Source organism: Gorilla gorilla, chromosome 1 (assembly GCF_029281585.2).
Source record: "Gorilla gorilla gorilla isolate KB3781 chromosome 1, NHGRI_mGorGor1-v2.1_pri, whole genome shotgun sequence".
Classification (NCBI taxonomy): domain Eukaryota; kingdom Metazoa; phylum Chordata; class Mammalia; order Primates; family Hominidae; genus Gorilla; species Gorilla gorilla.
Genome location: NC_073224.2, coordinates 121,864,783 through 121,879,272, shown reverse-complemented (window position 1 = coordinate 121,879,272; position 14,490 = coordinate 121,864,783). Strand labels below are relative to the sequence as shown.

Genomic DNA, 14,490 nt, shown 5'->3' with positions numbered 1-14,490 from the left:
AAAATAGAGTAATGGGTACTTGAGCTTAGCCTGAAACCTAAAACAACCAAACACTTTGGACAAAATACATGAAACACTGGTTTTCAAGACAATGAACATCAGACAACAGAGGACAGTAATCGCTAAATGATGGAAAACAAACAAGGTGAGTCCCATTATTGCCTGTAAATTACTGCATCAAGAAAATTTTCAGGCAAAGGCACAGAGAGAAAAAATTAAGGCACAGACCTATGGACTCTCTAAGTTTCAGAAATAAGGCTGAGTCTGGAAAGACTGGGGAAGCTACAGTTTATAGGATAGTATACCAGAGAGAACAGATGCGCAAAGAAAGAGAACCCCAGGGATCTGCAAAGGATCTCCCTTGAGTATTAAGCAGAGTACTGAGCAGCACTTGCATGTGAAGAAACTAACTGAGACAATGGAAAGAACCACATGAAAGGACTGGTGGGAACACTGCCTGGTGCTTACAAAGAGCCTACTGGGAACAGTGGATGTTCATACCAGCCAGACAAGAAAAATTCATAATTCACAGGACATTTAGTAGAGTTCTCAGGAAGATCTTGCCTCACTGAGCAATGCACCAGATTCACCTAAAAAATCCTAAAAGCAAAACAAGAAACAGGTCAAATTATTTCCAAGTAACTTAACTGTAACCCTAAGCAAAGTTCAAGAAGATTTCTAGGGATAAAAAAATATCCAGCACATAGAATCTAGTCAAAAATTACCAGGCAGGCAGAGGCAAAAAAAAATAATGCACAGTAAGAATAAGGATTGAATCAAAATCAATCCCAAACTGATCAATTGATCAAATTGATCCAAAGCTCAACATCACTGATCATTAGAGAAATGCAAATCAAAACCACCATGAAAAACCATCTCACACCAGTCAGAATGATTATTAAAAAGTCAAAAAATAAAAAATGCTGGTGAGGTTACAGAGAAAAAGGGATGCTTTTATACTGGTGGTGGGAGTGTAAATTATTTCAACCATTGTGGAAGACAGTGTGGTGATTCCTTGAAGATCTAGAGGCAGAAATACCATTTGACCCAGTAATCCCCGTTACTGGATATATACCCAAAGGAATATAAATCATTCTATTATGAAGATATATGCAAGCTTATGTTCACTGCAGCACTATTCACAATAGCGAAGACATGGAATCAACCTAAATGCCCATTAATAATACACTGCATAAAGAAAATGTGGTACACATCACATCATGGAATACTATTCAGCCATAAAAAGGAACAAGATCATGACCTTTGCAGGGACATGGCTGGAGCTGGAAGCCATTAGCCTCAGCAAACTAATACAGGAACAGAAAACCAAACACCATATGTTCTCACTTATAAGTGAGTGCAGAATGATGAGAACACATGGATACATGGGGGAACAACACACACTGGGGCCTGTTTGGAGGTATAGGGGGAGGAAGAGCATCAGGAAGAATACCTCATGGATGCTGGGCTTAATACCTAGGTGATGGGTTGATCTGTGCAGCAACCTACCATGGCACACGTTTACCTATGTAACAAGCACATCCTGCACATGTAGCCCAGAATTTAAAATAAAAGTTGAAGAAGAAAAAAAAAGAAAGAAAGAAAATGCAAAGGACCTAGAGAGCAAAAACGACTATTGAGAAAGAACAAATTTGGAAGGCTAACACTATTTGACTTCATTTATAATAAATCTACACTAATCAAAACAGGATGGTATACACTGTGTTGATTGTGTAGATTTAATAACAAACAGAATAGAGTCTAAAAATAAACATACACTTAAATGTACAACTGATTCTTAACAAAGCTGCAAAGGCAATGCAGTGAAAAAAGGAAAGCCTTTTCAACCAATGATGCTGAAATAATAGAATATTTATATGTAAAAAAAAAAACTTTGATCCCTATAGAAAAATCAACTCAAAATGTCTCACAGATGTAAATACAAAACCTGAATCTATAAACTTTTAGAAGAAAACATAGGAAGAAATCTTTGTGTGCTTGGGTTAGGCGTGCTTGAGTTAGGCAAAGATTTCTTAGATATGACATAAAATATAATTCATAAAAAGCAAATTGGAAAAATGGACTTCCTAATTAGAATCTTCTGCTTTTCAACACTATTAAGAGAATTAAAAGATGGGGTGAAAATACCTTCCAAGAATATATCTGATATAGGAATTGTATCCAGAATATACACTGAAATCTCAAAACTCAACAATTAAGAAAATAATGTTTTTAATAGGCAGTAGACAAGAGATTTGATCAGATAATTCATCAAAGAAGATAAATAGATAGCAAAGAGTATATAAAAAAGATGTTCAACATCGTTAGTCATTTGGGAACTGCTAATTAAAACCAAAATGAGTTACCACTACACATCTATTAAAATGGCTAAAACTGTAGTTCTCCTTGAAGAGGTCCTTCACATCCCTTGTAAGTTGGATTCCTAGGTATTTTATTCTCTTTGTAGCAAGTGTGAATGGGAGTTCACTCATGATTTTGGCTCTCTGTTTGTCTATTATTGGTGTACAGAAATGCTTGTGATTTTCGCACATTGATTTTGTATCCTGAGACTTTGCTGAAGTTGCTTATCAGCTTAAGGAGATTTTGGGCTGAGGCGACGGGGTTTTCTAAACATACAATCATATCATCTGCAAACAGAGAATTTGACTTCCTCTCTTCCTATTTGAATGCCCTTTATTTCTTTCTCTTGCCTGACTGCCCTGGCCAGGACTTCCAGTACTATGTTGTATGGGACTAGTGAGAGAGGGCATCCTTATCTTGTGCCGGTTTTCAAAGGGAATGCTTCCAGTTTTTGCCCACTCAATATATTAGCTGTGGGTTTGTCATAAATAGGTCTTATTATTTTGAGATCTCTATAGATATCCATCAATATCTAGTTTATTGAGAGTTTTTAGCTTGAAGGAGTGTTGAATTTTGTCGAAGGCCTTTTCTGCATCTATTGAGATAATCACGTGGTTTTTGTCATTGGTTCTGTTTATGTGATGGATTATGTTTATTGATTTGTGTATGCTGAACCAGCCTTGCATCCCAGGGATGAAGCCGACTTGATCATGGTGGATAAATTTGTTGATGTGCTGCTGGATTCGGTTTGCCAGTATTTTATTGAGGATTTTTGCATCGATGTTCATCAGGGATATTGGCCTGGAATTTTCTTTTTTTGTTGTGTCTCTGCCAGGTTTTGGTAACAGGATGATCCTAATGTCATAAAATAAGTTACGGAGGATTTCCCTCTTTTTCTACTGTTTGGATTAGTTTCAGAAGGAATGGTACAAGCTCCTCTTTGTACCTGTGGTAGAATTTGGCTGTGAATCTGTCTGGTCCTGGGCTTCTTTTGGTTCATAGACTATTATTGCCTCAATTTCAGAACTTGTTATTCGTCTATTCAGGGATTCTACTTCTTCCTAGTTTAGTCTTGGGAGGGTGTATGTGTCCAGGAATTCAAACCACTGCCCAAGGAAATAAGACAGGACACGAACAAATCGAAAAACATTCCATGCTTATGAATATGAAGAATCAATAACGTGAAAATGTCCATACTGCCCATAGTAATTTACAGATTCAGTGCTATCCCCAACAAGCTACCATTGACTTTCTTCACAGAATTAGAAAAAACTACTTTAAATTTCATATGGAACCAAAAAAGAGCCCACATGGCCAAGTCAATCCTAAGCCAAAAGAACAAAGCTGGAGGCATCACATTACCTGACTTCAAACTATACTACGAGGCTACAGTAACCAAAACAGCATGGTACTGGTACCAAAACAGAAACATAGACCAATGAAACCCAACAGAGGCCTCAGAAATAACACCAAACATCTACAACCATCTGATCTTCGACAAACCTGACAAAAACAAGACATGGGGAAAGGATTCCCCATTTAATAAATGGTGCTGGGAAAACTGGCTAGCCATATGCGGAAAACTGAAACTGGACCCCTTCCTTACACCTTAGACAAAAATTAACTCAATATGGATTAAAGACTTAAACCTAAGACCTAAAACCATAAAAACCCTAGAAGAAAACCTCGGCAATACCATTCAGGACATAGGCATGGACAAAGACTTCATGACTAAAACACAGAAAGCAACAGCAACAAAAGCCAAAATTGACAAATGGGATCTAATTAAACTAAAGAGCTTCTGCACAGCAAAAGAAACTATCATCAGAGTGAACAGGCAACCTACAGAATGGGAGAAAATTTTTGCAATCTATCCATCTGACAAAGCGCTAATATCCAGAATCTACAAGGAACTTAAATTTACAAGAAAAAAACAACTCCATCAACAAGTGGACGAAGGATATGAACAGACACCTCTCAAAAGAAGACATTTATGCAGCCAATGAACATATGAAAAAAAGCTCATCATCACTGGTCATTAGAGAAATGCAAATCAAAACCACAAGGACATACCATCTCACACCAGTTAGAAAGACGATCATTAAAAAGTCAGGAAACAACAGATGCTGGAGAGGTTGTGGAAAAATAGGAATGCTTTTACATTGTTGGTGGAAGTGTAAATTAGTTCAACCACTGGGGAAGATAGTGTGGTGATTCCTCAAGGATCTAGAACCAGAGATACCATTTGACCCAGCAATCCCATTACTGGGTATACACCCAGAGGATTATAAATCATTCTACTATAAAGACGCACGCACACTCATATGTTTACTGCAGCACTGTTCACAATAGCAAAGACTTGGAACCAATCCAAATGCCCATCAATGATAGACTGGATAAAGAAAATGTGGCACATATACACCATGGAATACTATGCAGCCATAAAAAAGGATGAGTTCATGTCCTTTGCAGGGACATGGATGAAGCTGGAAACCATCATTCTCAGCAAACTAACACAGGAACAGAAAACCAAACACTGCATGTTCTCACTCCTAAGTGGGAGTTGAAAAATGACAACACATGGACACAGGGAGGGGAACATCACACACCGGGGCCTGTCGGTGGGTGGGGAGGTAGGGGAGGAATACCATTAGGAGAAATACCTAATGTAGATGATGAGTTGATGGGTGCAGCAAACCACCATGGCACGTGTATACCTACGTAACAAACCACGTTCTGCGCATGTACCTCACAACTTCAAGTATAATTTTTAAAAAAAGAAAAAAGAAAATAAAATGAAATAAAATGGCTAAAACTAAAAGACTGATCATATCAAGTGTTGGCAGGTATATGGAGAAACACTACTGATAGCAATGGAAAATGGTATATGTACTCTGGAAAACAACTTGGTAGTTCCTTAAAAAAGTTAAACATACACATCTACTATTTGATAAAAGCAGCCTATTCCTAAGTATTCCCCGAGAGAAGTGAGAACATATGAAGGTGTGTAAGTCAGTGTTCATAGCAGCTTTATTTGTAATAGCCCCAAACCAGAAACAACCTAAATGTCCATCAACAGGAGAATGGATAAACAAACTATGGTATTCCATACAGTGGAATTCCACTCATAACTACTGATATACACAACATAGATCAATCTCAAAATAATTATGCTGAAAGAAGCCACATAAAGAGTACAAATAAAGGATGCCATTTATCTAAGATTCTAGAAAAGGCAACCCAAGCTTTAATGACAGAAAGCAGATCAGTAGTTGTTTTGAGGGAGGGGGAAGGGAGGAGGTTGAGAGAAGGAACATGAAAGGGTATGAGGAAAAGGGTGATAGATATGTTCACTATTTTGATTGTGATCATGATTTCCATAGGTGTACACCTATTTTAAAACACCAAGTTGTACATTTTAAATATGTACAGTTTATTATATGTAAATTGTATCTTAATAAAGCAGTTTTTCAAAAATAAACAAAACCAAAGGATATTTGGAATTAGTCCAAATCTATCAGTAGCCTCCACCAATTTAGTTGTTTTGACTCAGTTTTTAAAACACTGAGACTCTCAAACTGAAATTTTTAAAATCTATATAAATACTATTTTTACTAAAGATATATCTAAACAAAAATTGCCTAGGAACTTGAGAATAAAGAAATGGTCAAAAGAAGAGCTGGAGATGGATAGAGGGGTTACATAGAAAACTTAAGGAGAGTAAAGAATAGGAAAGTAAATTGATCAAAGTAAAAAAAAAACTCATGGAATACTAGTGATCCACATAAAACTGGAAATTGTATGTTTATAGTAACTTTAATCTGTACTGTTATTTTCACCGCAATGCTTAGTTGACTGTACGTAAATGGGAAAAGTAGGTGGCTGGGTTGATACGAGTTTTGGGATTTGTTAGATAAAATAGAGAAAAGTATACATACATATATTCTCAAATAAGTTTGGATCCTATGCAGTCAGGTTGAATACGAAAGGAAGCAACAGGTAATCCCACTTGTCCAACCATTCAAGACCCTTACTCCACTGTTCTCCTGTTGTACCCAGCCAGTTAAACATCAACTGTGGATCAGCCCAGCTGTCAGTCTGTTTTACTATTATCTCCAAATTTACCGTTTTCACCATCAACATGAGCCTCAACACTGCCTGTCAACTTTTCTATAACTCCTTCATTAATGTTCTTTCCTATTTCCTGAAGAAGATTATTTGTTATTTGTCTTAAGTGCCCTACTGCTCTACCTTCTTCTCTGCTATCAGCAGTTAAATGCCTTCTAATTCACGGAGAAAATATGGACCACTCGGTGGAAGAAATCTATAAAACATGTCTTTCAATTTTCTGTACTTCCGCCTATCACGTAAGGTGACCAGGGAAGACTTCATTGAAAAGGTAACTTTTGAGTAAAGAAACCTGAAGAAAGTGAGGGATTGAGCTATGTGAATATCTCTCGAAAAATCATTCCAAGCAAAGGGAGTAGTGGCTGCAATAGCTCTGTGGTGGTGAAGTGCCTAATGGATTCAACAAGTGACAGAAGGCCAATGTAGTTGGAGAAGAATAAATGAAGGAAAACAGATAATAAGAGCCAGATCACAGGGCCCCAAAAGGACTTTAGCTTTTACTCTGACATGAAAAGTAATGAAGAGTTGAATAAAATGGCATAATGTGACTTACTTTGTAAAAAATTACTGGCTCCTGTATTAGGAATAGACTGAAAGGGGCAGAGGCAGAAACAGACAGGCCAATTAGGATGCTATTATAACAATCCAGGCAAGAGATGGTGACTTGGCTCAGGGTAGTGGCAATTGAATTCTAGTCATATTTCAAAGGCAGACAGAACAGAATTTGCTGAGAAACTGGAGTGGGGTGTGAGATAAAGAAGTAAAGGATGACAACAAGATTTATGGCATGAGCAAGAATAGACCTGCCATTAACTGAAATGAGAAAGACTGGAGGAATAACAGGTTTTGAGGTGGACAGAATTATTAGGAAGAGCTCATTTACAGGTATATTAAGTTTCAGGTATCTATAAGATATTTAAGTAAAAATGTCAAGTAGATAATTGGATATATGAGTACAGAGGCCAAGGACAAGGTGAGGACTAGAGTTCTAGATTTGAGAGATGCCAGCATGTAAATGGTATTTAAAACTATGACACTGGAGAGAAGAGAGAATGGAGGACTGACCTCTACAGCAGGGTTGTCCACCAATCTTTTGGCTTTCCTGGGCCACACTGGAAGCACTGTCTTGAGCCACACATAAAATACACTAATGCTAATGATAGCTGATGAGCTTTTTAAAAATTGTAAAAAAAAATCTCATGTTTTAAGAAAGTTTATCAATTCGTGTTGGGCTGCATTCAAAGCCATCCAGTGCCCTGGGTTGGACAAGCTTGCTCTAAGGCATTCCAACACTAAGAGGCTAGGAGTAAAGGAGAAAACTAATAATAATAATAAAAAGACTGAGTGAAGCATGAAGCTAAGTAAGGCTATGAGAAAAGCAAAAGAATGCATTGTCCTAGAAACTAAAAGTGCTTTAAGAAAAAAGAAATTCTTACCATTATATTACATCACATCATGTATTTGTTTATTTCATATCTCTCCAGCAGAATGTAAGTTCTCCAAGGGTATTAGGGACACTGTCTACTTGTTCACATCTATATACCTAGCATCTGGAACAGTGGTTGATATTTAGTATCAGTGAAATTAATGAATGCAAACATCCTGTAGAGAAAATATATTCCTATAATACTATCACACATAAAATTGATATTAATCTTTTAATGGGTATTTATATATATATACCCTAATATTTTTCCTTTTCCCTAACAGGTGGTTGCAAGAGAGATTACTATATTTAAATAGTTTATTTAACTTAGGATTTTCCTTTTCTGTTTTCATTGAATAGGTAGGAATTTATTGATAAAAGGACATAGAGAAGGCGGAAGGTATTCCAAATGGAAAAAGGTGCAGTTAAAATGGGGAAACGAATATTTCAGAAATAGTCAGAACTGACAAGACTTAGTGAAGAATGAATGTAGGATACAAAGGAAAAGATAAAATCTATGATGACTACCATTCCCACAGACAGCTATCCTAGATCCAGATCCGTATTATATTAGCTTTCTAGTATGTCCTTCTGCTGTAAGCCTTTCCTTTTCCTAATTTAGCCTATTTATTACAATGTATTTTATAGACAGTTTTAACAGAATAAAACTAATCTTGTTCCTTCATTAGTTTTCTCAAAACCTGATCCGGTTTCTTGTCAGTATCTGAATATGACACCTTATGGTATATGCCTTGTTTAACTTTTAACAGAGTATATATATTCACTGAGTGCAAAAGGAAGAATGTGAATTAGAAATGTTATAACAAATCATATTAAAACAAAATTAACCTTATTATTGAACAGAGAATATTACATTTTCTTGTCAATTATCTTCAATAAAAACGAAATATACAAACAAAAAAAAAACCTTCTCAAGTGAGAATTCTGTCCATCTTGCTTTACAGGCCATCTGAAATTACATTAAAGCAAAAGGATACCACTAAGGAACTTGAAGCTACTTCTCTTTCCTGTAGAGTATATGCCTACATGTCAAATTTGATAAACCATGTCACTCTAAGGTCCTTTTGATATTCAGAAATTGATTAACATATTATAAAATACTCCTAAATAGCAATGATTCATATGATTTATTTCAACATGTTATACAGTTAATGGCAGGTTTCTAACAGAAGCTATTTCTTGAAGTCTTCTTATGGGAAATTCTAGAATAAAAACTAATTTGAAGCATTTTCAAGTCTATTATAAATATGATCCACATGAATTTTCTATTAAATAAGTACAATGAGAACAGATAAAGATGCATAGAGAAGTTAAATAAATTATCTAAATTATTAAGCAAGACAATCAATTCATCTTCTAACTCAAAGGGGCATAACATGTCCATTCTTGTTTTTTCCACAATTATAAATTTAGTAATATAAAACAATGAATCAGTAATGACTGATTTCCTATATTTTCTTCACTTTAATCATTAAATGACATAGGCTAAGTATTGTGCTTAGAAAACTAGCAAAAAAAAAAGTTTTAGAAAAGAAAAAAAAAACTAGTAATTTGCCTTTAAATCTAGGTTTCTTGCTATATTCTTTTACATCTGTTGCCAAGTACTTTTCCTGAAGGTAATTACCAGTAATTATTCTCTGTGATTGCTATGTGCATGTCACAGACATTATCATTACTCTAATTATAATACAGTTAGCCAAAGCTGAATTGTTAAATTTCAGTTCAATTAAATGTTTGTTTTGCAAACTATTTATAAATATGACAGATGCATATAGCTCAAAGATAATAATAAAATTTGATATACTTTTCAGAGGCTGATATAAAGCATACAAAAACATTAAAAGGAACAAATTTGGACAATTTTGTAAGGACTACAGCTGCTAAAAGGATATCAGGGCAGCTCGCTAGGATTTTAAAGATCTTCTGCCAAAATAACCAGTGAATAGCTCTTTCTATAACACTGAAATTAAAAACTGCTGAGAGCGAATATATTATAAAGTAATTTGAATTTATTTTGTGAGGAAAAAACAGAGGAACAAAAGTTATCTTTTTTGTTGTAAATTTTATTGTGATGAAATGTATATAACACAAAAGTTGCCATTTCAACTATTTTGAAAGTGTACCATTCAGCAGCATGAATTATATTCACAGTGCTGTAAAACCATCACCACTACCTATTTCCAAAAAATTTCATCACTGCAAATACAAACTCTAGCAATAACTCTCCATTTTCTTCTCCACTTTCTTCTCATCCAAAGCTTCTGGTCAACTCTAATCTTTAACTTTCTGTCTCTATGAATTTGACAACTCTAGATATTTGATATAAGTGGAATCATACAATATTTGTCCTTTTGTGACTGGCTTTTGTTGATTAGCATAATGTTTTCAAGGTTTGTTTATATTATAGCATGTATCAGAACTCCATTCCTTTTTATGGCTGAGTAATAGTCCATTGTATGTTTACACTCACATATTGTTTACCCATTCATCTGTTGGACATTTGAGTTACTTTCTCCTTTTGGATATCATAAATAATGTAACGAACACTAGGCTACAAGTATCTGTTTGAGTCTCTGTTTTCAAATCTTCTGGGTATATACAGAGGAGATGAAGTGCTGGGTCATATGGTAATTCTATGTTTAACTTTTTAAGGAACTGCTAGGTTTTCACAGCAGCTGCACCATTTTACATTCCTACTAGCAGCGTACAAGGGTTCCAACTTCTCCACATCCTTGCCAATGCTTATTTTTCATCCTTTTGATTACAGTCTTCCTAGCAGCTGTGAAGTGGTATCTCAGTGAGTTTATTTGTATTTTAATGTTAACCATCTTTTTCATGTACTTATTTTCCATTTGCATATCTTCTTTGCAGAAATGACTATTCAAGTCCTCACCCATTATTTAATTTGGTGATTCGCCTTCTGTTGTTGAGTTGTAGGTAGTTTGCCTTCTGTTATTGAGTTGTAGGAGTTCTTTATATATTCTGTGTATAGACCCTTAAAAGACATGTGATTTGCAAATATTTTCTCTCATTCTGTGGGTCGTCTTTCTTTCTCATAGATAGTATGCTTTGATGCACAAAAATTTTCAATTTTAATCAAATCCAATTTATCTTTTATTTTTGTATTGGTACCTGTGCCTTTGGTGTCATATTGAAGAATCCAGTGTCAAATCAAAGGTCATGAAGATTTTCCCCTATGTTTTCTTCTAAGAGTTTTACAGTTTTGGTTCTCAAATTTAGAGTCTTTGATCTGTTTTGAGTTAATTTTTGTAGATAATATAGAGTAAGGGTTCAACTTCATTATTTTTCACATGGCTATCCAGTTTTCTCAACACAACATTGAAGAGAAAGAGTTCTGTTTTTTGGATTTGGTTTTGTTTTATTTTGTTTTTTGAGAGAGGGTCTTGCTCTGTCACCCAGGCTGGAGTGCAGTGGCGCAATCTCGGTTCACTGCAACCTCCACCTCCTGGGTTCAAGTGACTCTCCTGCCTCCATGTCATCAATGCTGTACTTTTGATCATTTTAAGGCTGGCAATTCTCAAACTGTGATTTACTTTTCTGAGTATCCTTATACTGGCATGGAAAATGGGATTCTCTTTTTATTTAAAAATGTTTTTAAGCTAACATCAAAAATAATAGATGTTCATAATCAAATCTGGATAGTAACAGTAAATGAAAAGGAGAAAATAAAAACACAAATTCAAAGAAAACCACACATAACACTTTGGTTTCTATTTCTATAGTGTTTCCTCTCCTTTTCTAAATATCTTTCTAGATATGTCATTTATCTATGTCAGGTATTCTAAAATATAACTTTTAATGGCTGCATAGTATACTATATCTGGACAGGCCAAAATGTATTTAACCAAATCCCTATTACAAGATGTTTAAAAACTGCCCTGTCCAATGTAGAAGCACTAGCTACAAGTAGCTAATTAAATGTAAGTTAATTAAATTAAAATTTAATATGTAATTCCACAACCATACTAGCAACATTTCAAGTGCTCCATGGTCACATGTGGCTAGTGACTACTGTATTGGATAATACGGATAATAGGATCTTTTCCTCATTACAGAAAGTTCTGTTAGATAGAACTGCTTTAGATTGCTTCCAAATTATCCCTATTATAAACAACCCCAAGATTATTGTAAATAAACTTTTAATATATAGCTCTGAAAATTTATTTGGAATAAATTGCTGGAAATGAGTTGCTGGCTCAAAAAGCATACAAATATATACACTCTGGAGAGTGGGTACAGGAAGATGTTACCCCCACGCTGTTCTCTTGATAATGAGTGAGTTCTCACAAGATCTGATGGTTTTATAAGGGGCTTTTCCCCGCCTTGCTTGGCACTTCTCCTTCCTGCCACCATGTAAAGAAGGATGTGTTTGCTTCCCCTTCTGCCATGATTGTAAGTTTTCTGAGGCTTCACCAGCCCTGTGGAACTGTGAGTCAATTAAACCTCTATCCTTTATAAATTACCCAGTCTCAGGCAGTTCTTTATAGCAGCATGAGAACAGACTAACACAGAGGTTAACAATAATATACAGGAAAACTGACATCTTTTTCTGTAGTTTCTGTTTTACATGACATGCTTAGAAAAGGCTTTCCTGATTATATATTCAACCCTTTTTTTTAGTACTTTTATGATTTCATCTTTTACATTTAAATAGTAATACCATATAGAATATACACTGGCATATAGTCTAAGACAGGAACTGAACATAATTTTTCATATATATTATTATATCATTATATTATCATAATATTCTCAAATCTCAATACAACTCACAGGGGTAAAGATTTATGATTGATAGAATTCATCCAAATTACTAAGTAGACATCCAATCCAGTCACTCTTATCTGAAATAAGAAAACTACATTTTTACATTTTAGAAATGCAGCTCTCAGGGTTTTGTTTTTCCAGAAAATATCATTCCCACTCAGTCTAGGCATTAGAGCTTTTATCTTCTTCAAAATAAAGAGAAAAATGAGTCATATGTAAATAATTTCAGCAAACAGGAAAAGTAAGTATAAAAAGAGTCAAAGAAGATTGAGATCTATTCCCAGATCCATGAAAGACATAATTATATTGACCTATCTGCTTTCCTTTCATAAAATAAAAGACAATTTCCTAGAAAGGAACAAAAAGACAATTCCAGGGCAAATGTTTTCCTATTCTTGGTACTCACACCAGCTTATTTTCTTACTGGCAGAATCAGCAGTGTTTTCAATACTAAAATTAAATGATCATTACTTTTATCTCTTATTTACTACTTATGATTTCATTAGTCTCAAAAATAACTGAATCATGTTTTATTAGTGGCAAAGTTGCAATCTCTATTATTTGTTTTTGTTTTCCTAACTTTTAAAAGAGAATAGCATTGATAAACCTACAATTACTAAAATTCCGTAAGTTCCACATTTCCACAGAAATATTAGTTGTTACTTTTAAAAATCAATTCCTTCAAAAATAAATGAGTTCTAATAAGAAAAATTACCCTCTCCCTAAACAAAATACTTTCCCCTCAGGCAGAGGGAATCATTTTTACCACAGTTTCATATAACAATTGGTTCCTTCCTGTACAGTAACATTTATGTGTCAGCCTATCCTGCCAACCTGTGAATTCAAGCCAAGCCCTATGTTCTTTCTCCATCTCAATCTCTTCTAAGAACTTAGCACAGAGACTGGTAAATAATGAAGGCCAGGATGCCCTCTTCTAAAATGAATGAATAGACATGGCTTATCCAAGAACAACTGCCCCCCTTCTAGTAAATACTCGTTTGTTTTTCATACTCCTCCTCTACCTACCTCTCCTAAGCAGTGCTTTTATTTACATGAAGATATAATTTATTAATAAGAGTTTTTAAGTACAACCTTCAAACTGCCACACTATATTTTAGCAATACAGGAAATAAAATACTCTTAGGAGACATGTTATTAACATTTCCATTTTATAAGTGGGAAAACTGAAGCTGAGAGAGATCAGAAACATGCCTAAGAACAGCACCAGCAGACCACAAAGTTAGACACTGAGGGTTTCTAACTCCACGTAGCGTACTTTTTACAACATCAAGCAAAGAGTTTTCAGACAAATAATTTTTTAAGAAAGCCTCAGGTATACTAGAATACTTACACTGACCCCAGCGCCCTGTTCTGGGGTTCAAATAATTTGGATAAAGACCATTTGGACGATCCATTTTCTGAAGTAGTTTCCGAATGTGCATAACCTGAGTAAAATAAAATTAAGAATGCAATTAATAAAAATAAGTGTCATCAAGGCTTGGTTTTAATGTAGGCTTTGTGTTTTTTCTTACTCAGAATCTACACCTATTCCCTGCCTTTGTGTGTGTGTTGGAGGGGCAGGGCGAAGTCAGGAAAGCCTTCTATTTCTTAAATGACTAATTTTTATAAGATGATATGTGTTCATTATTTTAAAATCAAGCAATAATAACAATAATACAGAGAAAACAGCACAGATAGAAACCATTTTAAATCTCAACATGCTACTACCTAGAAATACCATCTGAAACATCAGTTATTTTAAACAT

At 34.9% G+C, this 14,490-nt stretch overlaps 1 protein-coding gene across 1 annotated transcript in view; it reads right to left on the bottom strand.

Annotated features, from left to right (window-relative positions):
• MAN1A2 (mannosidase alpha class 1A member 2) overlaps positions 1-14,490 on the bottom strand; it is a 159,534-nt gene that overhangs the window by 48,347 nt on the left and 96,697 nt on the right. Inside the window, exon 8 of the mRNA XM_004026429.5 lies at positions 14,076-14,169. Coding sequence (XP_004026478.1) covers positions 14,076-14,169 — 94 coding nt within the window. The remainder of the gene's footprint in view (positions 1-14,075; positions 14,170-14,490) is intronic.